Consider the following 27,414-nt stretch of genomic DNA (forward strand, 5'->3'; position numbering starts at 1 on the left):
GACAGTATTCATATTTTATTAAAACAAACCACATATTAGAAAATTGCCGTCATTTGAAAATATCTGCAAGCCATTTGCTGTATCAATAAAGAAATTTGTACAGATTCAAATCTGAAAGAGAACAGGTGATCAGTACCCTTCCACGGGGAGCATCAGCTGTCTCGGCACCGTGTCAGGCACAGCGGAGCTCCACCGGGGTGCTCAGAGGCCTGGTGTGTGCAGCACGGGGCGGTTTGGAAGGCAGGTTCATACTCTATGGCTCATTTGAGCCGCACAGCACTGGTAGGTGGAGTCATTACCCCCACTTTACACATGATGCTCTAAGAAGTAAAAATGACTGGGCAGAGGTCACAATTGATTGTGGACCAAAACTGCAGTTTCCTGACTAGCACAGGCCTTGGCCCAGAGCGGGGGGTGATAAAAGCCAGTTGTCATCCTTTACAGTCTCATCCCAGCTCTGTTTCTGCTACATGAATGCAAACTCTCAAATCCCCCTTTGGGTGTAAGACCTCCTCTCAGAGCCCAAGGAAGGTAACCCAAAGGTGGACTCTAGTCCCTCGGAGTAACCAGGCGAATCGAAGTGTCAAAGGCCCGACAAGGGAGGGGCCAGAGGACAGGTGGCGCCAGAGACGGCGTACGGCCTGCAGACCTGAGCACAGAGTCCAGCGCCACCGTGAGCTGTGTGACCTTGGTAAAGTTACTCCTCAGGGCCTCAGTTTTGCCATATGTAGAACTGGGGTAACTTTCTACCTCCTAGGGATGATGCGAGGATCGAGTGAGTGAATAGCAAAGCATTAGAACAGCGCTGACAAACTCGCACGTGCTGCCAGTGCCCGGCCCCGTGGCGGGGGCCTGGGGCAGCCTTGGTTGGCAGGGATGTGGGTCACGTGTACCCATCGGCTTCTGTCAGGATGCCCTCTCCTGTCAGAATCCAGCTCCGGGCGCCCCGGGAGAATCAAGTTCCCTTTCCTCAGGATTCCTGGAGCAGAGTGCTTAGACAGCTGTCTGAGCTACAGCTTTAAATGATTTGGTTAGAACTAAAGGCACTTTTGAGGTTCCTTCTACTTGTATTACATTGCCCCATATGAAAGTACCATTTTTAGGTCAAAAACTTGGAAATTGGCACTTTTATATGGTTCAAACCAATTAATGCACCAAGAGTCTGTTAAACCAGGAGGGAGATTCAGTGTGCATTTCCGCGCCTGACTGCTGGCCTCCTGCCAAGCGCCTAAGAAGATACTTAACACAATATAACTTTAAAACCCCCCGGGGAACTTGACAAATCAGGACGCTGAGCCTTCAGGACTGAGGCACAGACCCTGGAAAGAGGCTGTTCCCTCCCTGCTGGAGGAGCTGGCCTTCTTGATGCCGTCACTTCCTTCTGGAAAGCGGGGCTCTCTGGGTTTCCTTGGCAACATCGGGATCTGAGGAGCAAGGGGTTGTCGGGGCCGGCCGCCCAACCTCCACTGTAGCTCCTCTCCTTTGGATTCCATGACAGTTGAGAAAACTGCCTGCGGTTGTTTAGCAACGGTCACCTGCTGCTTTCTTAACATCCCCTGAGAAATGAATGAGCAGTAAAATCTCCCAGGTTGAGAGCTGGGCCTGAAGGTCTGGGCCAGGGGGCAAGTCAGACACTTGCCTGGGGGTTGGGGTGGCCCAGCTCTTAATCACCACGGGGGACTTGAAGCAACTTTCTTTCAGGACCTTAATCTCCCCAAATGTAGTGAGGTCAGGCTGGGCGATCTGTGAGGCCCTCCCAGCTGAGCTATCCTGCCCTTCAACGATAGCCAGCTGGCCCTTCACTCACTGCCTGGGAGGGTGGCAGGGTATGAGGACGTAACTGCTCTTAGCCTCCAATCTAGTTGCAAAGACAGGTCGCAGATTCGTGGCCCTGACAGTAAGAGAGGTTCTTGTGGCTTGGGGGGACCTCCCGGGGCAGCTAAGCCCGGGGAAGACTGAGACAGGCAGAGGGAGGAAGAAAGGACTTGCCTGTGTGTGTATGGGGTCCCGGGGAGGACAGCAGCAAAGTGTAGAGGTGGGGCTGTGTGACACCCTTCTGGAGCGAAGAGCCACTGAAAATAGCTGCAGGAACTCCATGAGGATAAGTCGTTTGGGTCAGACTAGAAAAGCCTTGAATGCTAAGGTAAAGTGCTCGTTTTCTCCCCTGTAGTCCTTGGGAACCTCTTGATAGCTCTAAGCAGTGCAGTGAGGTGTGAGAGCCCTCTGGCTTAGGGTGGACGAGGAGGATGGTCAGGCCAGGAGGTGACATGGACAAGCTGTAGAGTGAAGAGGAGGCAGACCCAACGGACCGTCAAGGGATAAAGAGTCAGGGCTGGGTGACTCCCATTCATTCACATATTTACTGTGTGCCTACTATGTGGCAGGCGTTCTGGGTGCTGCACGAGGAGGTGGGAGGCTGAGGATAGTGCCTTCTGCCACGGCTCCCTGTGGGGTGTGCTTTCAGGCGCCTGGACTGAAAGGAGTGCAGTATGGGTGTCCTGGTGGCGGGGGGGAGGCCTGGGGAGAGAGCAGCGGCAGAGGGCCTGTGTGTAGGGCGCATGTGAACCCAGCCCAGCAGAGGAACTCTTCAAAGCACAGGGCCTGGCTGGTGGGGAGAGGGTGCTTAAGAGTAGGCGGCTGCCCAGCCCGGGCTGGGTTGGGGGAGGCCGGAGCCGCCGGGACCCAGGGCGGCCTCTCGGGGCTCGGCCTAGGGCAGCCGCGGGATGCTGATGGCGCCCTCCCAGAGCCGCAGGGCCGGGTAGAGCGGCTCCTGGAAGGCGGCGCGGAAGGTGTGTAGGTGGCTCATGCCGCCCGTCACGTCGTAGAAGGCGAGCACGCCGGCCTCGTAGTCCAGGAAGACGCCGAGCCGCTCGGGGTCGCCGCGGGGCCGCAGGCGGCTGCGCTGGCCGTCGTGGAAGGCCCAGTACTCCAGGTCGTAGCGCTTCAGGCACCACGACTGGCGGTTGCAGCCCAGGCGGGCGGCGGCCGAGGCCCCGCGGCGCCGCAGCGAGGCGTAGGCCGCGCCCGCCCACCAGCCGGCGCCCGCCTCCTGCACGTCCACCTCCCAGTAGTGGCGGCCCGCGGCGAAGCAGTCGCGGCCCAGCACCTGCCACAGCGCGTCGAAGCGCGCCGCGGGCGCCGGCCCCAGGCGGCCCAGCAGCGCGCAGCGCACCGTCAGGCGGTCGGCCGAGAGGCGCAGGCGCGCGTGCATCGTGTCCGGGTCCAGCGAGGGCGTCCGCGCGTCTGCGGGGGCGGGACACGGGCCACGCCTGTGGGCGGGGCCAGCGCGGCGCCCCGCCCCCCGGGACCGCCCCCCCCCCCCCCCCCCCCCCACCCCCGCGCGCGCGCCCACCCCAGGAAACGGGAAAACTCCGGGCATGCCCCACGGAGAGATGGAGTGCCACCCTTTTAACCCCGAACGCCTCTGGAGAGGTGCTGGGGCGACACGGGAAGAGAGAAAATTTACTGTACACCCAGTGTACCGTTTGAATTTTGTACCGTGGACTTCATTGCCAACCTCTGAAAAAGTAATTGAAATAATCCTGTCATTGATCACAGTCGGGTGTATAGCCTTCCAATTGTCTTTTTACTTGATGCTTTACAGTTTTTCTTAACATTGGTATCATACCAGACATGCTCTTGGGTAATCTGCTTTTTAAAATTTATTAATGTATTATGAACATTTTACCACATCAAATAATATTCTTTTATAAGAGCATTTTAATGACGACCCTAAGATTTTGACGTATGGATGCATTACAATTTAACCTATCCCTCCCACTGAAAGAAAATAGGCATTTCTAAAAGCTTTCAAAAACACTAATATTATTACATCTTTAGTATCTGATTATTTCTTTAGGATATATTTCTAAAAGAGGACTTCCTGGGTCAATGGGGATGGTGGTTTTCAACGCTTTTGGTAAATATTGCCCAAGTGCCCTCCAGAAAGGTGGCAGCGATTTAAACTCCCAAAGCTAGTTCCTGTTGCATCATGCCACATACTAGACAAGAAATTTTTAAAAAGTCTAGATCATAGGGTGTGTGGGTGTTCGGCTTTAGTAGATACTGCCAAAAAGTTTCTCAGTAATGTTTTGGAGTTTTCTGTGGAGAGGTTTTGTATATCTTTTGTTAGATTTATTCCTAGTTTTTAAAAAATATTACTGAAAATAATGTGATTTTAAAATTTCACTTTCTAATTGTTTATTGCCAATATATGGAAATACAATTGATTTTTGTATAATGACCGTATATCCAGCAGCTGAAGATTGCTCAAGCCATATTGTTAAATAAAAACAACTTACAAAAATATCTATAATATGATCCTGTTTTTAAAAATCTGTGCACATATATGCCTTTAAAATATCTGAAAAAATATATGCCAAAATATTAGCAGCATTTACGTCTGGAGGAGGCAATTGTTTTATTTTGTATATATGTAATTTCTAATTTTCTACAAGAAGCATCATTCGCTATATAATTTCTTAATGGGAACAAAGATGTTCACAATATATCAGTAAATGAAAACAGATTACAAAACAGTATATATAGTATGACACCACGTTTGCTTAAAAAAGATATATTAAATATTTATCATTGTGTGTGTATATAGATATGCCAAAGAAAGCTAAAGGGCAAATCACGGTAGTTATCGACTACTACATGTCTACTAGGGTAGACATGAGCAGAATTTCTAAAGCTCTCCAGTGATTTATGAGTGATTTTCTTTTAATTTATGCTTTTCTTTGTTTTCTAATTTTTCTACAATGAACATGGATTATTTCTGTATTAAAAAACTAATAATAAAGGTTAAAAAACCCAAGTTGGCTCTCTTAGGAAAAAAAGGGGGGCCTCCATTTCCGTGACCCGCCCCCCACTGTGCACCCTGCCCTCCGCCCTGGGGGTCTTACATTTTAAGAAGAGGGATCGCTCTGGTGAGGGGCTTGTTTTCAACAAGGAGCCTGGCTTGGTGCTGGAGGAGCCCGAGAGCTGGCAGTTCATGTCTGTAACGAATTGCAAGAAATGAGCGCCTGGCTCACGCAAGGAGCGCAAACTGTAAAACATACTAAAAATGACACAAAACTGGAGATTTGCATAATCTCTCCCCAAGAATCGCATGCAAATTTAAGTACGGAATGCATATTCACAGCCACAGGAAAACTCGCAGACAGGCTCAGATCCAGGAAGAAGCGCACTTTCCAGGTCAGAAGTGAGTTCGGCAGTGGTAGGCTGTGTGAGTGAGCCCTGGACTGGGGAGGAGACAGTAGGCTCCAGGTGTGTATCCACAGCCAAGGAGGGGAGCAACCTCATGGCAGAAAGGCAAATGCCAGGACAAAGATGGAAAGCACGAAATTAAAGCTGAGTCCTCAGAAGGTCAGGTCTCGCTCAGGTGAGAGGGAGTCAGGGGAGACCCAAGTCATGGTCCTTGTCTTCAACAGCTCAGTCAGGTAAATCAGGTGAGAAAGGGGCTCACTTGAGCCACCATCGGAGGCAGAGAGTGCTCCAGGTCACAGAGAAGAGAGGTGAAGGGCTCTGGGGCTTGGAGGGGTCAGGGAAGGCTTCATGGAGGAGGAAGCCCCTCAGCTGGCCCTTAAGGGATGGGGAAGATTTGGACACCAAGAATCAAGGATGGGAGGCTTTCCCAACAAAGGGTACAGCGGGAACGAAAACATGAAGGGCAGGGGGTTAGGAGTGGCATGTAAGCAGTGGGGAGCCATGGGAGGTGTCTGATTGAGGCTAGACATGAGCAGAAAAATTTCCAAAGCTCTCTCTGGTGGGGAATGATGGGGCAGGTGAGAGCAGAGGCAGAGGCCTGCGGAGGCTCTAGCAGGAACTGGGCAGCAGGGATGGAAAAGCCAGGTTGAGGAAATGCCACAGTGGCAGAAGGGCCAGGACTTAACGCTGTGGGGGATCAGAATTTGCCACCTCCAGATGTATCTCTCTGGCATAAGGATTATTTTTGGCTGGTTATTTTTTTAAAAAACTGCAGACATGGGAAAAGCCCTGAAAACCAAGTAGAAGTTACCCTTTCTAAGAGACACTTACATTTGTAAGGGAAATCTCCGTCTGTAAAGGTGTCTCCCTCTCTGTACCAGGAAGAGGGGCTGACCTTGTCTCTAGAAACTCTCATCAACGCAGAAGGCAAGGACTGAAATCTGCATAATAAGCGTACTCTTGTTTTCTGTGTTTTCCTGGTAATTTCCCATAACCGACTCCCCCGACTCCCAACACCCTCCTCTGTCTTTAGCTGAAGATGGTATTTAAGGTGGCAGCTTTGGCCATTTGGGCTGAGTTACCCAGTTTTCCTGGGTTTCTCCTATATATACATGTTGTAAAGCTTTGTTTGATTTTCTCCTGTCATTCTGTCTCATGTCAATTTAATTTGTAGACCAGCCAGAAGGACCCAGAGGGTAGGGAAATTCTCTTCCTCCCCTACAGCCCTTTACTGGGAGTCAAGCAGCAGCAGCTTGGGAGAAGATGCAGGATCCCTTTGGGCCTGCTGAGCCTGCAGTTCTGTGGAGCACACAGGTCGGGAGGGAGTGGCGCTGCGAGACCCCCATCTCCTTGGGTCCTTCCTGGGGGTCAGCACCTGTGATCATGAGAATGATGGCCTCACGTGGAGGCAGGGGAGGTGTGAGGGCCTGGGAGTCTAGGGGTCAGAACACAGACTCTGGGCCCAGAGTCTGTTTGAATTCTGCCTCTACCCCCACCAGCTGTATAACCTAGGGCAAGTCAGTTAACGTCTCTGAGCCTCAGCTTGCTTATCTGTAAGATGGGGCTAGCGAGGCGCCCACCACACAGGGTGCTGTGAGGAGCTGCTGGACGGATCTGTGTGAAGGGCTGCAACGATGCCTGGCACCAGGCGAGTGCCCTGCCTGCAGATGTAACGACAGCAGCAGCAGCAGCTAAGGCTCACAGAGGGCTCACTCTGCCTGGCACCTTGCACGTCAGAGCCCGTTTAGTCCTTGCAACAGCCCCCGGAGAGGACACTACACCATCATCCCCACTTTATGGACGTGGAAACAAGCAGAGACAAGGTAGGTGCCTGGCCCGAGAAGGCAGGGTTAGGAAGTGGTGGCTGGGGGAGAAGCTGGCACTCTGGCTCCAGAGTCCCCGCCTGTGGCCACGACGCTCTCCGGCCCTTCTGACCCACAGGGATCGCAGAAGGCTTCCTCAGGTCCGCTCAGAGAGGCCTACCCACTGCCCTGTCTGACAGCTCCTCCCCGGGCCACCCCGTTCTCCTCATCCTGCTTTATTTTCCCCAGAGCACCTCTCATCGCTGACGTCTACTCTTCTGTGGTCTGTCTTCCCCCAAGAGGGTGAGCACGGAGGCAGGAGCTCTGCTTTGTACCTTGCCGTGCTTGGCCCTCAACAGGGTCTCAGCAATGTTCTGAATGAATCATGACAGCAGAGACGAATGAATGAGTGAGTGAATGAAAGATTGAACAGATGTTTCTGAGCACCTGCTTTGTGTCACGCCCTGTGGGGACCTCAGAGCTGGACCCCAATTGGTTCTTGCCCTCCAGGCACTTACGAGAGGCAGGGAGGGGGTCCATGTATCCAGCCTGTGACCACCCCCAGGCATGAGATGGGGCAGCGGGGAAGCGGAGACAGCCAGGAGAGGGAGCACGCCCAGGGTGGCGTGGAAGGGCTTTCCAGGTGAGCACAGCTGTGTTGGCCCCACAGGGACGGTGGGACTTGACCAGGCAGAGGAAGGTGGGGGAAGTTGGCCATCCCAGCCCGGAGACCAGAGCAGACAAAGACGTGGTGTGGCAGAGTCCCGGGAGCAATTGAGGGGCAGAAGCAGGGCAGTGGCTTCGAGAGGCAGGACGTGGTCGCAGGAGGGGGAGTCAGAAGGGTGGGCTGGGCCCAGGCCCAGGAGCCCGGGACGGCCTGGCCAAGGGCCTCTGTGTGGGAAGGGCATGAGTGGGGTGGTGACCTTTGCAGTTGTCTCTGGGCTAAAAAGCACCAGGGGAGTAAAGGACATGAGGTTAGTCACACAGCAACTTACTTTCCTTAAGGCGAACGTCCAGTGGCGTCTGTAACACGCCCTGCATGGCTTCCATGAGGCCCTTAAAGAAGCTCTTGACGGGCTCGAAGGAGAGGGGCACCGGGTGGCACAGCTCCCCCAGGCTCATGTGCCGCTGCATCTCCTGCTCCGCGGCCGTGTACTCCTGCGAGGGCAGGCGGGGTCAGCCCCTGTCCCAGCCCCTCCACTGCCCCCGTAACAAACCCAGGCCTGGGGCACAGCCCCCCGCCCCCCACCAGGCTGTGCCCCTGGGAGCAGAGGCCTGGAGAGACGGCCCAGTGGCTGGGCTGGAGGAGGGCCCCGGGCTGCAGGTTGGGTGGGTCCAGGGCTCCTGCTGGCCCTGCAGGCTCCTGCCGGCCAGTGCACCCAGGCCCTCTCTGTGCAGGCACAGCGGCAGGGGGAGGAGGCAGGCTGGGTGCCCACCTCGCAAGGGGCCCTGTGCCAGGGGTCTGCCTGAGGTACAGGGGGACAGAAAGAGTGAGGGACTGGTTTCCCTGGGGAAGGACCCCAGGGCATGTCCAAAAGGGGGAGCCAGAAACCACAGCCCAAAAGGAAAGCCAAGGGCCGAGAAGTGCAGCTGGAAGACTGACTGAGGGGTGTGGCCACCACAGTGGGGACTGTCCTGTTTTCTGCCTGGACATCACCTTTAAATACACTGCCTGTGTTAGGTGCGGCTTTGCTAAGTAGAAGTGAGAAAAATGCATGCTCCCAGCCCCCTTCGCGCCCAAGGTGCAGGCAGGGGACAAGGCACCTCCCACCTAGGATCTGGATATGGAAGGGAGGCTGAGGTATTGACAACAGGTGGAGCTTGGGGACAGCGGCGATGGAGGCTCCGGCACCGGTGCCCTGGGTCAGTGGTGTGGCTGTGACTTCTTGCCTAGAGGAGCAGCAGTAGGTCTGCAAGGGAGCAATCCTGTGTGTGGCCTGGCCTGCGTCCTGGCTTTCTGGCTCTCCTGGAGACCCTGTGAGCTGCCTGATACTCTCATAACCTCGTTTCGTGCTTAAAACAGTTCCAGTGGACTCTCGTAACTGTTTGCCATTAAGAACCCTGTCTGCACTTTCTGAAGGTCTGTCCCAGGCAGGATTTAAAAGACAGCGGGTGAGCAGGTCCTGGCTGGTGGGCAGTGCTGCCCACGCCGGGATGGAGGGATGGACACCTCGGGGTGGGGGGCGCTAGGATTCAGCTGTCGGCAGAGGCAGGCCCACCAGGCAGGATGCTGGACCTTGGGAGGGGGCTATGGGATGGTCTCCAAGCCCCATCCGGCTCCGGGGTGGCAGGTGGTTGGCCCAGAAGGCAGATGAGTGGGGTGTGGGGCTGGGGAGGGGGATGAAGGACAAATGCCACCACCTGGTAACTCTAGCATCTAGCAAAGGGCCTGGCACACAGTAGGTTCTCAGTAAATACCGATGATGGAATAAATGAGTGAATGAAACGGAGTGCGTCTGCTCCTGGCTTTGCAGACCCAGAGAACAGCCCCCAGCCACCCATCTCCAGCCAGAGACTGGCCATCATCTTGGATTCCCTCCACTTCCAATCACCAATCCTGTTGACTTTCTCAGACCTGCCTGCTTCTCCCGATCCCCACCGCCCCTTCACTGGTCCAGGCCCCCATCATCTCTCCCCTGGATGCTGGGGTCTCCTCCCAACTTCCCTTCCAGCCTCCAGTCCTGGCCCCCTCAGTGAATCTTCCACCCTGTCACCAAAGTGACCTTTCTAAAGCATTAAACTGACCGTGTCATTTCTTGCTTCAGGACCCTCGCCTGGCTCCCATCTCTACAGGACAAGGGCTAACCTCCATGGCCAGGCACAGAAGGCCCTTCATCAACCAACCCTGGCCTCCCAAGCCAGCAGCAGCTCTGCACACCCCTCCCTTTTACCCCTGCCCTGCCTCCAGCCAGGCTGAACCCAGGCGGCTCTCCAGCCTGCCAAGCTCTCAGCGTGCATGTGGTTCCCGTCTGCCCGGGATGTCCTCTCTGCTCCGTCTCTCCGAGATACCCAGTGAGTGGAATATACTCCACATCCCAGACCCAGCTCCTCCTCCTAAGTCTTCCCTGACCCCCCATACAGAGTTGGACATCTCCCGGACACACTTTGGCTAGCTTGCTTGAGCTGTGTTGTACATCACTCTGAGCGTGTATCCCCACCCAGGAGCTCCTCGTGTCAAGCAGGGGCCTGGTGCTGAGCACATAGCTGATGAATACATGGACAAGCAAATGCAAGGAAGGACTGATGGATGATGGACGTCAGCAGCTCTGGCACCAGAGAATAAAAAAAGAGGATGCCACAGCCCTAAAACTGTACCTATGATGGAAGAAGAACCTTCTCCTCCATGGAAGAGTCCTTTTGTATTAGCTATCCCTAAAAAGTACCATTCTTTTAGAAGAAACAAACAGATGTACCCCTCTGTGCCTCTTGCCCCTATTAAAGTACAATATCCTTTGTGCCTAGGAGAGTACCTCGCCCAGAACTTTTTGTTAGGTTTATTTTTTCTTAGCTAAACAATGAAACACAGGCTGAATTGACCAAGGCCACATAAAGGCACATGAGTGGAAATACCCACCAGGGACTGGCTTGACTGGTTTCGCAGTGACTGATTTATTTGTGTATCTTATTTCCCAGCCACAGCCTATGCTAATCTGTGGTTAGACTCAGTGCCACCTTTATTTAGTTGTACCCTGCCTTGTCCCACAAGCCTTTAAAGCACAAAGGTTGTCTAATACTGCAAGATGTTCCTGTACAGCGAGAAAAATGGAGCAAAGACAACTCTCGGATAAGAATGCAAGCAGGAAGCCAGAGGGAGATGAGGCACAAAATGTACGCCACAAAGTCTCAGCCCAGCTATTGAAACACATTCGGCTCTGAGCTTCCCAGAAGCCATGGCAAAGAAGGAAACAGGAAGAGTTACATGAGTAGAAAGGCAATCCAAGTGCACAGGAGTACGGGCACGAGGGAGGAGTTTCTTCCAGGGGTCCTTGAAGACAGGAACACTGCTCTCAACAACACGCTTTCACTAAAACAGCGACAAATCTCACATGGGCATTTCTTAGACGCTTCCTCAGCATAAGCTAACAGCCTCCGACAGAGCCCAGTGGCCAAGGAGTGCCATCCTTCTCTCCCCTTTGTGATCAGCTCTGGAGCCTGCTCCAGAGCTGAAGGGACACCTTCCTTTCCAGAAGGGGTGTCTCAACTCGGACTGTAGAGGCAGAGGGCCGGGCAAGGCTGCCTCATGGCTTTAGAGTTGGACAGACCTGGGTTCTGATCACCACTCTGCCACCTCCCAGCTGTGTGACCTCGGACAAATCACTTCACCTCCCTGAGCCTCAATTTCTCATTCGTAAAATGGGGGAGAATATCCACTTTGCAGAGTTCTTTTGAATATTTAAGCTAAAACACATAAAGTGTGTGGAAGACAGAGGTCCTCAAAATGGTGGCTGTCGATGTGAATGAATTAGTGCAAGGTATGTATTATCTTCCTAACAGTGTATATTTTCTGACCACGCGTGGGGGTAAGGAAGTCTCCATGCTGACAAGGGGATTCTCTGCATATTTACTCAGTGTGTAAATGCCATGTTCAATGCCACTGTAACCGAGAGGCAATGCTGGTGGCAGGTGTGGGCCGTGAGGGCAGAAACCCAGGCTTATTACCTGCAGCAGCTGTACGGGGTTGGGCTCCTGGCTGATGCTCCACACCCTGTTGGAGAGATCGTTCATGACGTCGATTTGCTCCCCACAAGACTTGATTTGCTCCCTGTACCGCTGGAGGGCAAGCTGCGTGTTTTTATCAATGAATTTCTTGGCCAGCACTTCCTCTTCATCAAGAAGTAATCTGAGTTCACTGAATTTTTCAGTCAGCCAGGTTTTACTTGACTCTGCATGAGCCTAAAAAAGAAAACCAGTTGCAGATGATATGATTGCCAACCAGGAAGTCCAGAAAAATCAACATGAAAAAAATTATTACGACCTCTAAAAAGTGAGTTCAGCAAGGTGGCAAGTCAAGTGTAAGATCAACTTATAAAAACTCCAGCTTTCCTGTAGATCATTATCTTTCTCCATACACAAAAATAGATCAAAATGGATCAAAGACTTGAAGGTAAGACCTGAAACCATAAAACTTCTGGAAGGAAATACAGGCAGTACACTCTTTGACATCAGCCTTAAAAGGATCTTTACAAATACTCAGACAAGGGAAATAAAAGAAAAAATAAACGAGTGGGACTTCATCAGATTAAAGAGCTTGTGGAAGGCAAAGGAAACCAAGATCAAAATGAAAATACAACCCAACATCTGGGAAAAAATATTTGCAAATCATATATCTGATAAGGGGTTAATCTCCACAATATATAAAGAAGTAACACAGCTGAACTACAAAAAAATAAACAACCCAATCAAAAAGTGGGCAGAGGATATGAACAGACATTTTTCCAAAGAAGATATACAGATGGCCAATAGGCGGATGAAAAGATGCTCAACATCACTGATCATCAGGGAAATGCAAATCAAAACTACACTTAGATATCATCTTATGCCCATTAAAATGGCTATAATCACCAAGACAAAAAATAATAAATGTTTTTTTGAGAGGTTGTGGAGAAAAGGGAACCCTCATACACTGCTGGTGGGAATGCAAACTGGTGCAGCCACTGTGGAAAACAGTATGGTCATTTCTCAGAAAATTAAAAATAGAATTACCATATGACCCAGCTATCCCACCACTGGATATTTATCCAAAGAATTTGAAATCAATGCTACAAAGAGACTTATGCACCCCTGTCTTCATTGCAGCATTATTCACAATAGCCAACACGTGGAAGCAACCCAAGTGCCCATAGACTGATGATTGGATAAAGAAGATGTGGTGTATATATACAATGGAATACTACTCAGCCATAAAAAAAGACATAATCGTTCTTTCGCAGCCACGTGGCTGGACCTTGAGGGTATCATGTTAAGCAAAATAAATCAGACAGAGAAAGACAAACACCGTATGATTTTACTCATATGTGGAATATAAACAAACTTACGGACAAAGAGAATAATTTAGTGGTTACCAGGGGGAAGGGGAGGAGGGTGGGCACAGGGGTGCAGGGGCACATTTATATGGTGTCTGACAAATATTAATGTACAACTGAAATTTCACAATGTTATGAACTATTTAGACCACAATAAAAAAATTAACAAACAAAAACTCCAGTTTTTCTAAGTACCAGCTATAACCAATGGGAAAATTGGAGAAACAAATTGGAGAAATAAAGATCCTTTTTAAAATAGCAGAAAAAAATACAAAGTATGTAAAAATAAACCTAACAAAAACTGTAAAGACCTAGATAAAGAAAAGTATAAAATTGTACTGAGGGGCTGACCCTGGCCGAGTGGTTAAGTTAGTGTGATCTGTTTCGGCTGCCCAGGGTTTCAGCGGTTCGGATCCCAGGCGCGGACATGGCACCGCTCATCAGGCCACGCTGAGGCGGCGTCCCACATAGCACAACCAGAGGCACTCACAATTAGAATATACAACCATGTACTGGGGGGCTTTGGGGAGAAGAAGGAGGAAAAAAAAAAAAAAAGATTGGCAACAGTTGTTAGCTCAGGTGCCAATCTTTAAAAAAGATAATAATAATAAATAAAATAAAATTGTACTGAAAAACATTTTTAAAAACTCTGAATGTGTGGAAGAAAAAGACATCCCTGGCTGGGAAAATTCATTACTATAAAGACAGTATTTGTTTCCAAATTAGTCCATAAAGTCAATGCAATCCAAAAGTCTTAACATGCAGATTAAACAAATATTCAATTATCATGAGGAAGAATAAAGCACAAGAAAAGCCAAAAATTGCTTTAAAAAGTTCTGTGAAGGATGAGCTGCCTTATTAAACATCAAACTGCAAAGCTAAAGGACTTAAAACCATGTGGGTTAGGGACAGACAAAAAGATCAAGGGCATAGAATAAAAAGTTTAGGAAAGAACTGAAAAATACATGTGTGTGTGTGATAATGGTGGCATTTCAAATTATTAGGAAGAAAGACTGGAGTATTCAATAAATGGTATGGGTACACAGACAATTAACCATGTATTTGAAAAATATTTTAAGTCATATCCTTATCTTATACCACATATAAAAATAAATTCAGACAGAACCTCACCTACGAAGTAGTCTTGCCAAAAAACGCAAATTCGCGTCTGATCAGGCCTCTAAATCTGCCTTAAAGGTTCCATTTAGAGGACAGACAGGCAGCAGAGGAATACGAGAACCATCAACTTAAGAAATGCATCAACCAACTGCAACTTGAAAACTTTACTTCACTCCTAATTCAAACAAATAGATGTGACATTTATAAGACAATTGGGAAAGTGACCACTGATTGGATGTTTGATGATATCAAGGAACTACTGTTAATTTTCATAGGTGTGATGATGATACTGTTGTTATGTGTTTTAAAAAATGAGTCCTTATCTTGTAGAGATAATATGCTGAAACTTTTTTCTAAAGATTTTATTTTTTTATTTTTTTCCTTTTTCTCCCCAAAGCCCCCCCGGTATATAGTTGTATATTCTTCGTTGTGGGTCCTTCTAGTTGTGGCATGTGGGACGCTGCCTCAGCGTGGTTTGATGAGCAGTGCCATGTCCGCGCCCAGGATTCGAACCAACGAAACACTGGGCCGCCTGCAGTGGAGCGTGCGACCTTAACCACTCAGCCACGGGGCCAGCCCCATAATATGCTGAAACTTTTACAGATGAAGTGATATGTCTGGGATTTGCACCTAAATATGTGCATATACTTGACGTTTTCCACAATAAAAGGTAAACAAACAAAAAAAGAAATCCAAATAGATTAAAGCACTACACATTTTAAAAAACCAAATAATAAACCTATTAGAATGAAATACAAAACAATTTTATTTCCAAAACTTTGGGAAGGGAAGACCTCTGTGAGAGAAACCCAAAACCCAGATGGTTATTAAACGGGAGCCGTGACAGGTTTGCTCACATAAAAAATGGAACTTTTCCCTAAAGGGAAAGCGCTGTGAATAAAGCTACACAACAGGTAACAAACGGTGCCAAGTTTACTGTCCATAACACATGGGACAGAAAGAAGTCACTGAATTCAGACATGGGCTAAAGACAGGCAAGTGCCAACAGATGTACGAAGAGGCCCCTCAGCCTCCCCAGCAACCAAGACAGCGAGCAGTGTAACCAGGAAATAGATTGTGGCTGTCCGACTGAAGAGTCTGAACCGATGGACGATACTGGGGTCTGTGAGGGCGCGTGGAACGACACTCGCACACTGCAGTGGTGGTGTCTATTGGGGCTGCACTTTTAGCGGGCAGTCTGACAGCACCAAAACCTTAAATGCATGTGGCCTTTGATGCAGCATTTCCTCTTGCAGGAATTGATCCTAGAAAATGTTTTCACGTGGGCATGAAGATTTGTGTACCAAGATGTTCACTATAGCAGTGCTGGTGATAGAGAAAAATGGGCAAAATTTTCAATATGGGAAGTATATACATATATTTATCATATAAATTATGCTGCATTCATACAATGAAATAATACATAGTGATTAAAAAGAATGCAGCATTCTGAGGGGCTGGCCCCGTGGCCGAGTGATTAAGTTTGCGCGCTCTGCTGCAGGCGGCCCAGTGTTTCGTTGGTTCGAATCCTGGGCGCGGACATGGCACTGCTCATCAGACCACGCTGAGGCGGCGTCCCACATGCCACAATTAGAAGGACCCACAACGAAGAATATACAACCATGTACCGGGGGGCTTTGGGGAGAAAAAGGAAAAAAATAAAATCTTTAAAAAAAAAAGAATGCAGCGTTCTGATACATGCTGTAATATGGATAAATCTGGAAGACATCATGCTACTGAAATAAGCCAGACATAAAAGGACAAATATTGTTTGATTCCACGTTTATGAACTATCTAGAACAGGGAAATTCAGAGAGACAGGAAGTAGATTAGAGGTTACCAGGGGTGGTGGGACGGGAGAATGGGAAGTAATTACTTAATGGTTACAGGTTATGTTTGGGGTGATGGAAAAGTTTTGGAAACAGTGGCGATGGTTGTACAACATTGCACATGTAATCAGTGCCACTGAATTGCACACTTCAATATGGTAAAAATGGTAATTTCTTGTTATGTATATTTTAACACACACACACACACAAACGCAGCGGACCTATATGTCGTGGCATAGAAAGCTCTCCAAGACACCATGTGGAGAAAGCAAGTTGCACAATCATACATACAGGATGATCCCATTTATGTAAAAGATAACAGAACAACAACTATACATGGATATATGCATCTGTATGTTTGCAGGTGCATTTAAATGTCTGTTGGTTGTGATCATGTTTGGGAGGAGATGTGGGGTTGAGGGGATGGTGAAGAGAAACTCTTACTTTGTACATGTATAGTTCCATACTATATTCTAATACACTATTTAAATATTTAAAATGGGCACGTGTTCATGTATTACTAGAACAATTATAAAGCCAAAAATCATTTGGAAAAACACACAAAACCTAGGCCAGCCTCTTTGCCCAGCCCAAACATCTGTACAGCCCACGCGGCGGAATGACCCCTGGTACCCGGCAGGCTCCCCCGTGACGCAAGGCTCTCTTCTCAGTGGGGCAGGAACGTGTGGTTTGGCAGGATCTAGGGGACGGGTTCCTGAAGCCTGCGTTTCCCACACAACGTTCCAGGCAGTGTGGTTGGGCTGAGACTGGCTTATACCACCACGTGCCTGACAGATTGAACTGGCTTTGGGCTAGCCTGGGAATTAGTCTACACTTAACATGGTTTCCATGGGTCCGTGAACCTGGACGCAAATATCTCTCTGTTTAATGACCAAATGAAGGAAAGAAAAGGTGTTCCAAACCCTTGATTTATGAATGCGTTTCGGAGGCAGTGTATGTAAATGGAATTAATGTAAATGTAAATGCAATTCTTTCTATAGAAACCAAGACAGCAAATATCCTCCCAACCAAGCAGTTTCTACAGATCCGCCTCGTAAAGAATATACAAAATAAGCTTCACGACACCATACATGGTAAAAACTCTCAGGAATAACTGTTCAGAAACATCCACAAGAAAACTTAAAGTGTAAGCAGATAGGCTGATTCCGCAATACAGTTAAAAAAGAGTTCTGGCAATGAAACAAGGAAGTATGCTGCTTGGTTTGGGCCACACTGGTTCAAAATGCAACTGGATCCCAGACTGAACCGGTCTGGGTGAGGGCCTGACAGTCCGGCTGAGGAGGCGCCCGTCTAGGCCCCTTCACCTCAGGTCCACATCCTGCTCTTCACCGGCTCTGCTCCGCAGGGCAGAGGGGCTGACTCCTGCGGGCCCAATTTCCAGGATCCTCCTTCAGGCTGGGTTTGGTCAATGGGAGGAGGAATTAGAGGGAGGTCCGAGGTGAGAGGAAGGAAGCAGCCAGGGCCTCCCTCCCACCAGTATCTCCACGAGTGGCTGCATCCCCGAGCCCCCCATCCTCCAGCTCCCACAGGACAGGCCCGTTAGGCTTCTAGCTCCTGCCTGGGTGGCCGGGGCCCCTGCACTCTGCTAATACCACCTCCTTTCTTTGTCCCGGCCGGTCAGGCATGAAGGTGCTGCCTGCTGGTGCCAGCTGCCTCGCCTCCCGCTGGCTGGCTTCTCTGCCTCTTCCACGCTGTGTCAGCCTTCCCAGCATTCGTCCCCGCTGTCCCAAACCCTCAAAGTGGTTTCTGTCTTCCTGGGTGGACCATGAAGGATACAGCTGTGGTCCCAGGTCCACCTGTGCCTTCCTATGTGACCAGCAACAGGTTATTTCTTCTTCCTGGGTGCCCACATCTCCAAGGGCCTTTCAGCTCTGACAGCCCGAGCATTCTAAATCCCTATCTAGGTCTGCATTCAGCAGACAGTAACCACCTTATATATACATACACATATCATACAGACACACGTATACATGCCTACACACAGATCTTCCTGGACTTACCAAGGGGTTACGTCCTGATAAACTCATTGTAAGTTGATATCTTGAGTCAAAAATGCATTTAATACACCTAACCTACCAAACATCCTGGCTTGGCCCAGCCTCCCTTAAATGTGCTCAGGACACTTACGTTAGCCCACAGTTGGGCAAAAGCATCTAATATGAGGCCTAGTTTATAATAAAGTGTTGAGTATCTCATGTAATTTATTGAAGACTGAACTGAGAGTGACAAACAGAACTGCTGTCTGGGTGCAGAATGGGTGTCAGTGTGTCGGCTGCTCACCCTCGTGGTCGCGTGGTGAGCGGCAGCTGCGGCTCTCGGCCCCTGCCCAGCATCGGGAAAGAGGATCCCTACACCTGGGAAAAGATCAAAATTAAAACCAAAGTACAGTTTCTACTGAATGCGCATTGCTCTTGCACTATTGTACATTTGAAAAATCTTAATTGGAACCATTGTAAGTCAGGGACCATCTGAATATATATTTATTTATATAATATATATATTTATATACTTTTCATTTATAAAAGTATCAAAAGCTCACTGTGGAAAACTCGGAAGATTCAGAAAGAAGAACCTAACCATGCTGCACACTGTCACCTCCTCCCGTCCGAGTGAAGAGCAGCGGGCCAGTGCTGAATTTTCCCTCCACCTGCATGTGTTGGTCCCCTGAGGAGCCAGGATGGGGAAGCAAACAGCCTATTAGCAAGGATGTCAGGGAAACCATTTCACGGGTGTTGGTTAGGGATTAACGACCAGGTCCTTCTTGACTGTTTGCTGGAAAGGAGTTAGTTAGGCCTGGTCTTTGACTTCTGAACAGCAGACTTTGGACCATATATGAACTTTATTGCTTTTAATTTGTTTACAAATCTAGCTCATGGGTCAATTTCCAGGCGAACAGCCTCTTCCCAGGACTGCCTCTATGGAAGAAGTCTGGGCAGCATGGTGGCCCCAGACCTCTGTGCCACAGTTCGGCAGAATGCATGAGAGTCCTCACCAACACTTGTGCCTGCTGAGCCAGACGAGTCACTTCTAGGAGTGTGTCCTGAAGGAAACAAAGCAAGGTGCCAAAAATGTTCCCTGCAGTGTTCTTTTACACTAAATTGAAACACTGGAAATAATCTAAATATTCAACATTAGGAAAATGGCCTAACGGATCATGGTAGATCCATATAATGGAATATACAACCTCTCATACTGACATTAGTAAACAACTTTTAACGACACAGGTAAGTGTCATGATCTTAAACCAGCAACAACAAAAACCCCACACAGAAAGTGACATATAGTTTTGGTCAGTAAAGGAGAAGGAGTTTGCATGGAAAATCTCGCTTCCTACTTCAAACACGTGGAAATGCTGATTTTAAATGAGCAGATTGTAAAGTTATATGACCAAGCTCAGAAACAAACACACAATCAAACAAAAGAGGCCAGCCCGGTGGCATAGTGGTTAAGTTCGTGTGCTCCACTTCAGCAGCCCAGGTTCACGGGGTTTGGATCCTGGGCACAGACATACACACTGCTCACCAAGCCATGCTGTGGCAGCATCCCACATACAAAAAATAGAGGAAGATTGGCACAGATGTTAGCTCAGCAACAATCTTCCTCACCAAAGCAACAACGACAATAAAGAGAAAATCTTCAGGTGCCAAAACCAAAGAGGCAACTTGGCGGCAGAGCCATGGGCAGAAGCTGAGCTGAGTGACCCCAGGAGGTCAGGGGTGGAGGTATGTGTGACAACCACCCACACGGGGCCTGATCATCTAGGAGGGGCACTGGGCACCTGGCCCATTGCAGCTGGGAACGGGGAAAGGGACCGCTGCATCAGGCCAGGTCACAGGGAGCCACTCCATCCATGAACGAGGCCCCAGAACAACCCCACCCACCGGCCTGGGGAAGGGGCAAGGAATCCTGTCATCCCCCCCAGGGTCATGGGCGAAAAGAGTCACCAGCAAAACAAACCAGCCAGACATCAGGCTTGGACTGAGAAGGCTTGGAGTCCAGGCTCATGGAACCTCAAAACGAAAAATTCATACAAAAATGGGCTGGAAGTACTGGAAGTCACAGAGCCTTGCACAGATGTCATGCCACAGTGCTCTGCAGGGGCACTCTCACAACCCAGGGCAAACGGAGCACCACGGAAAATACCTACCAAGACAAGATGATGATACAAGTGACAAATCACACAAGGAAATGAACCAGCAGGCCTCACCTCCAGCCGGGAGGTGACGTGAGAACTATATACAGAGTATATCTCAAACTGTGTACAAGCATATCCATGCACGGAAAAACAATCTCAGAATGGGAAGAGTGGCTGGCTTGAAGTGGCAGGATTATGGCTGAATTTTTAAAAATCTGCTTCTTGACCAGGAATTGAAAGGTAAATGCTCACAGGAGCCGGGCTGGTAACACAGCGGGGCAGTGGGCAGGGGGGGCCTGGGAGAAATGCATTTCTCATGGGGTGTCCGTCGCTCAGCTCCCACAGCTCCCATCTGGGGATGGAAGCCTAGGGTGGCCACATCTTCCTTCCTCCTTTTCTACATCTAAATTTTTATACAAACACCTCAACTTTAAAATGCTAACCACTAATTCTATTTTTCTTACTGTCTTCTGAGGGCCACTGAGGTGTAAGACTGAGAAAACATGTATAGAATTTGTACGGTGAAAACTACAAAATGCTGATGAAAGAAAACAGAGATCTACATGCACGAAGAGACAGACTGTGTTCATGGGTTGGAAGATAACATAGTAAAGATGTCAATTCTCTCTAATTTGATACATAGGCTTAACATAATTCCTACCAAAATCCCACAAAGTTTACTTTTTGTAGATATAGACAAGATTATTCTAAGACTTAAATGGTAAGGCAAAGGAATTAAAATACTAAAATAATTCTGAAAAAGAATCAAGTGGGAGGCATCAATTATTTCAAGGCTTATTTTCAGCTACAGTAATCAAGCCTGTTTGGCACTGACAGAGGGACAGACTCACAGATCACTGGAAGGAACAGGGAATCCAGAAACAGCCCCACCCAAGTATGGCCAGTTGATTTTTGACAAGAGCAACTCAATAGAGAAAGCACAGTCTTTTCAACAAATGGCGTTAGAGTAACTGGACATCCATAGATAAAAGAAAAAACCTCAACCTTATACAAAAGTTAATTCAAAATGAATCATGGACTTAAACGTAAAATTATAAAACTTTTAGGGAAAAAAAAGGAGGAAATCTTTGGGACCTAGGGTTAGGGAAAGAGTTCTTTAACATGACCCCGAGAGCACAATCCATAAGAGGAAAAAACTGACCAACTGGACTTCATCAAAATTAAAACCTTTCACTCTGCATAAGAACCCGTTAAGACAATGAAAAGACAAGCTACAGACGGGGAGAAAGCATTCGCAAACCACGTGTCTGACAAAGGACTCCTATCCAGATACAGTCACGTGCCACATGACGTTTCAGTCAACAACCGACCACATAGACAGTGGTGGTCCCAAAATCTTAGCACCGTAGAGTCTAGGTGGGCAGCAGGCTATACCATCGGGTTTGTGTATAAGTACACTCTTTGATGTTTGCACAGTGACGAAATCACCCAACGATGGGTTTCTCAGAACCCATCCCCATCGTTACACAAGGCATGACTGTGTGTAGACAACTCTCAAAACTGAGCAGTCAGAAAATACACAGGGGCCGGCCCGGTGGCATAGTCATTAAATTTGCGTGCTCTGCTGTGGCAGCCTGAGGTTCGCTGGTTCAGATCCTGGGTACAGACCTACACACCACTCATCAGGCCATGCTGTGCTGGCGTCTCACAAAGAAGAACTAAAAGGACTTACAGCCAGGATAGACAACTATGTGCTGGGGCTTTGGGGAGAAAAAGAAAAAGAAAAAACAGAAAGAAAACAAACAATGGGATCAGGAAACGGCAAGAGGCACGAGGAGACCTCCTGGCAGAGTGGATAGACAGATGGCAAACCAGCGCATGGAAAGATGCCAACATCACTAGCTGCTGAGGAAATGCAAATGAAGACCACAATGAGACACCACTACACACCTATCGGGATGGCTAAAAAAGACCAAATGTTGGCAAGGATTTGGAGAAACAGGATCTCTCAGATATAGCTAGTGGGAATGTAAAATGGCCCAGCCACTCTGGAAAACAGTTTGGTAGTTTCTTAAAAAACTAAACATGCAAGCACCACACTACCCAGCATTAGCACTCAGGATTCACCCCAGAGAAGCAGAAACTTATAGCCACACGGAAACTGTACACAATCGTTCAAAGCAGCTTCATTTGTAATAGCCTCAAATGGGAAACAACTAAAATGTCCTAAAATAGGTGATCGGTTAAAGAAAAGGGGTATATCCATACTACTGGATTGCTGGAATATTATTTAACAATACAAAGGAATGAACTGTCCACACACGCAACAACTTGGATGAATCTCAAGGGCATTATGTTGAGTGAAAAAAATCTCAAAAGGTCACAGCCACATGATTCCATTTTTCTGACATTCTCAGATGCCCTCATAATAGACACAGAGGACAAGTTAGTGATGGCCAGAAGTAAGGGATTGTGGGGGAGGGGCGGCATGAGGGACACCTCGGTGCTGATGGAATAGTTCTGTTTTGATTGCGGTGGCGGTTACCTGAATCTACACACGTGATAAGTTGACAGAACCATACACACACACTGTCAATTTTCCGGTTTTGATATTTACTACAGTTATGTAAGACGTAACCCTTGGGGTCAACTAGGTGAAAGGCACAAAAACTCCTCTGTACCACCGTCCCAACGTCCTGTGAATCTGTAATTAGGTCAAATTAGAAAGTTTAGGTGTTGAGGAGAGGGTTAAAAGAAGGAAAAACACTCCTTAGGGTAAGCTGAAGCCCGCCCTCCTAGGCTCTCCATGTGGGTCCTAACTCTCCCCTTGGGGACCCCCACCCAGATCTGCCGACGGTGAACCTGTGCCCCGACTCTGTCCTTCCGGCTCCACAGCCCAAGCACCTCCCATTCCCTTGGGTGTGCCAACTTTCAGTTCCCAAATCCTTTTGACCTGATTTATCCATCTGAGCCCCGGAGTCCTGCTCATGACATTATTAATAATTAACCCAGGGCTACAGATGTAAACCACAATTGTCCCCAGCAAACAGGGGCATGGATGGAGTCCCCTTACAGCTCACGGATGCTGGGCAATCAGGGGCCCATCGTGTGGCCCGCCTGCCTCCCTGGGCTTCGGGCCGGCCTCAGGAAGACCAGGGGCCAGCTAGTCCCACGGGCGGAGCTGGTCTCCCCGGCTGACCTGAGGGGGTCAGCAGGGGGTCATGGGGCTCTCACAGGGACTCACTTCCACGAGGGGGCGGCTGAGGCTGAGAGGGGAAGGGAACAGCCAAGTTCATGTATAAAGCCCTAAAGACACGACTTTTTCACAGTCTAAACAGCAGCTCACACTAGGGTCAGCCCCAGCTTCCCATTTAAAACCCACCAAGAAATCCTTTTAAATAAACATCGTTATGAAAGGAGATGCCTGGAGAAAGTGCGTGTTTATGGAATACGTTTCTACTCCATCTACTTTCGCCTTGGCAGAGACCTCAGAGCCATTTGCGCGTTCCTGACACGCATTTGGCTCGTTTAAGGCGGCTGCGGGCGCGGGCACCGGTCTCTCCGCGCGGACTGCGCTCGGTGCGGTGTCCCCGGCTCCGCGGAGGCTGGTCACCGCGAAGCGACCCGACCCGCCCGCAGGCCCCTCCCCTGCGGGTCCCTTCAGGGTCTCGCCCCTCATTTTGCATTCTTTTTCTCGAGAAGAGCCCCCTGAATTACAGAAGCCCCAGGCTCCGCGAGCCTGAGCGCCCCCGAGGCTGGCGGTCGGCTCTCCCGGGCCCCGCACGCGGACAGCCTCGTGGCGGGGGAGCAACGTGTCAACCAGACACGCCGGGGACTTGCCTGGAGCCTCCCGGCCGTGTCCTCAATCTGGTTTATGTTGCCAACCTGCTGCTGCTTCTTGGTCGCCAACTGCTGTAGACATTCTTGGGTGAGTTTCTGTATGCGAAGGAGTAAGGGAAAAAGTCAACACGGTCACTTCCGAGATCACCAGGCCCCCGGGGCACCCCGCGTTTTGTCTCAGCTGAGGTGTCCCCAGAAGGCAGCCGACTCGCCCAGAGTCAGGAGGCAAGCTGGAGGGTGACCAGGAACCAGAGGCCCACAGCAGGTATTCTCCCAACCTGGATGCCCCCTTTCTTTCTAGGACCATCCTGCGTATGACCTGCTTTTCCAGTCCCTCAAAGAGGGCCTTGAGGCAAGCCGCTTGTGGTCAGGGCAAGGGCATTTGCTCACAGCGTGAACACACCCTGGGCCCTGTTCTAGGAGCTGCCCTCAGGGAACTTGCATTGCAGGAGCCTGCGGCCCTTTGGAGGTGTCCAGAAGACCTGCGTGTGTGAGAGGCCTGTGGGTCACGGTCCCCTCTCCCAACCAACTGAAACAGCTCCCTTTCCTATCTCTGCTCTTTGCAATTGCCATTTTCCCAAAGGCCTGCTCTGTGTCCCTCTCCCCGACAGCTGTGACCTTAGCTCCATCTTAGCCTTTTTATGGCTGGCCTTACGGTCAGCCGCTGGGCCGACTGGGATCTTCCTGAGGGCAGGCCTGCTCCATTCCTGGCTCCCCCATAAGGACCAGGGGTGACCCAGAAGTGTCTGCTGAATTGAACAGAGTGACAAGGGCTGCCAACTTCAAGTAGAGAGCAAGTTGTTATGAGCACAAGCCCTAGAGTCACATGAGACCTCCTGGGTCTGCGTCCCTACTTCCACGCGACCTGGGCAAGTGAACTCACCTCTTTAAACCTCAGTGTCCTCAGCTGTAAATAGGGGGATAACCCCATAGGGCTGCTGTAGAGAATGAGAGGTACAGGCATACCTCATATTGCGCTTTGCAGACATTGCGTTCTTTACAAATTGAAGGTTTGTGGCAACCCTGCGTCAGGCAAGTCTGTCAGCACCATTTTTCCAACAGCATTCGCTCACTTTGTGTCTGTGTCACATTTTGGTAATCCTTGCAATATTTCAAACTTTTTCCTTATTATCATATTTGTCATGGTGACCTGTGAGCTCTGATGTTACTCTTGACCAGTACACAAAGTGTAGTGCTTGGCAGACAGTAAGTGCTCAATAGATGGATGTCATTTCAACATCCAACAAGCATTTGCTACTGTGTGCACAGTTGTCTTTTCTTTCTTTCTTTTTTTGTTGAGGAAGATTCACCCTGAGCTAACATCTATGCCAATCTTCCTGTCGTTTGTATGTGTGGGTCACTGCCACAGCATGGCTAACAAGTGGTGTAGGTCAGTGCCCGGGAACTGAACCTATGAACCCAGGCTGCCAAAGCAGAGCCTGCTGAACTCAACCACTATGCCATGGGGTGGCCCCAGCACAGTTTTATTCTAGGCAGGAGTGGGGGTAGGGACACGATAGTAACCCAGGTATAAGCCATAGCCTCAACTTTCAGGAGCACATCCTTACTCCACTGTGATTTCTAAGCTTTCAAGTCTAGCTCCTGTCTATCACCCAAGAATAATCCAGCCTCCTGGTGCCTGTGCCCTCCAGTCACAAGGTGCTTCTCCTGTCTTGGTACCTGGTAAAATCCTACCCATCCTTCAAGGCCACTTCCAATGGCACCTCCTCTAGGAAGTCTTCCTGGGCTTCCTGTTCCTGGTTCACATTGTCTTCTCTCTGGGTCCCAGTTACAACACTTATCACAGTGTATTGTCACTGTTTGTTCTCCCCCCACCAGCCAGGGAACTCCTCCAGGTCAGGGAAGAATTGATCTATTCCTTGACTCATGGCACAAGGTATGTGCTGAATGGATGTTTGATGAATGAACGATGGATGAATGAATGGATGGATGATTGATAAACAGATAAGTGGGTGGGTATGCTGATGCAAAATGGGTATGCATAGGCTAGTGGGTGAACCGACCTACCTGTGAGATCCACTGGCCATATCTCTGGAAAGCAGCCTTATTAACTCTGAAAAACAGCCTTTTGCAGAGCCATTATTATTACAGCCATTTTATAGATAAGAAAAGGAAGATCTTAGAGGCAGGCCTTGAACCCAGGACTCCACTAGCTTGACTGGCCCCTACAGGGCCCATCTTTACTTTGGAGCTCCAAGGTTGTCACCACGTGATGGTGCTAAATCATGCCTTGTAGGGGAAAGGTCCTTGTGGTCTGGGTGAATAACGGAAAGACTTCTTGGCAGTAGAAGTGGTAGCATCAACGGCTATCAAAGACAGGAGGGCCTGCCTAGCCCAGAGAGGCGAGGGATTTGACCAGAGCCACAGAACGGGTCGCCCACAAGGCTGGAACAAGAGTCTGGAGGCCTTGGCCACTCTTAGGATTAAGCATGGGTGAGGGCTCCGAGGTGAGAATGGGCCCCGGGGAGGCAGTCCAGCTGGGTTCAAGGCCCCCCTCCGCCTCCAGAGTCTTCTTTTTCTTATGGATCAAATGGCCGTCCTAGCTCGCCAGGCTGTTAGGCGTGGAACTGGAGCGCGTGTGGAGGGGGAGGGGCGGGCCGGGGTGGTCAGAGGGGCCTTTGGGTCTGCTCTCGGGCCCTCGGGCAGTCCACGGCCCCCTCCAGGGAACTCCAGGGAGAGAAGCAGAGGAGATGGTTGTGTGGCTTTCCGGGGTGACACGGCTGTTCTCTAAAGGAGTGACGTTCCTCTCTGTTAAAGGCAGATTTTCTTCCAGCCCAAGGGCAGTGTGGTGGATCTGCCATAGTGGACGAGCTCTGGGACATGGGGTACCTGCCGGGGCTCCAAGTTCTCACTCGCAAACCCACCTCTTCCGAAGGTTAACGAACGGCCTTGGCTCGCCTTTGCCCTTCCTTGGGCCTGAGTCTCTCGTTCTGAATGACAGGTCGACAGAGACAGCCTAGACGACCTCTGGGCCGCCTTGGGGCTCCAGGTCCTGACGGGGAACTGGCAGCGCGGCCCTGGGCACGCCCCTCCCCGTCCGTTGCTCCCGGCTCGCCCCCCCGCCCCGCGCACCGCCCGCGTCCCCACCTGCACGTGCGCCGCCTCCTCCAGCGCCAGGCCCACCGGGTGGCCGCGGTGCGCGCCCAGCACCGGGCAAAGCGCGCACACGCAGCGGCGGCAGCGGCGACAGAAGAGCTCGGCCGCGCGGTCGCCGTGCTCCGGGCAGCGCCAGCGGCACGCGTCCTCGGGCCCCCCAGGCGTCGGGCTGAGCGCCGCGGCGCCCGCCATTCGTGCGCACAGTTTCGGGCCGCGCCAGAGCGGAGAGAGGCTCCCCTGGGGAATCGAAACCTCAGCGGTGGGGTGGGGCGGGGCGGCCGCGGGCCAGCCCAGCTCGGTGGCAGGAGGGCAGGAAGCGCAGACTGGGGAGGGGCGGGTAGCGGCAGCATCGTCAC

The 27,414-nt window shown here is 50.0% G+C and overlaps 1 protein-coding gene across 2 annotated transcripts; it reads right to left on the reverse strand.

The window, feature by feature from the left end:
* On the reverse strand, positions 1–27,284 carry TRIM14 (tripartite motif containing 14). 2 transcript variants are annotated; one of them, XM_046673190.1, is made up of 6 exons: positions 27,050–27,284; positions 23,942–24,037; positions 11,673–11,906; positions 8,009–8,171; positions 4,908–5,000; positions 1–3,243 (listed from the first exon to the last, which is right to left on the reverse strand). In XM_046673190.1, exons 1-6 carry the CDS (start codon positions 27,248–27,250, stop codon positions 2,708–2,710), a joined length of 1,323 nt encoding a protein of 440 aa, XP_046529146.1. In that variant the 5' UTR covers positions 27,251–27,284; the 3' UTR covers positions 1–2,707. The 2 variants fall into 2 exon arrangements, with proteins under 2 accessions (XP_046529146.1, XP_046529156.1); XM_046673200.1 differs by lacking the exon at positions 27,050–27,284 and adding an exon at positions 24,825–25,202.
* Positions 27,285–27,414: the final 130 nt, after the last annotated feature.

The sequence above is a fragment of the Equus quagga genome, chromosome 1, assembly GCF_021613505.1.
Source record: "Equus quagga isolate Etosha38 chromosome 1, UCLA_HA_Equagga_1.0, whole genome shotgun sequence".
Classification (NCBI taxonomy): Eukaryota; Metazoa; Chordata; class Mammalia; order Perissodactyla; family Equidae; genus Equus; species Equus quagga.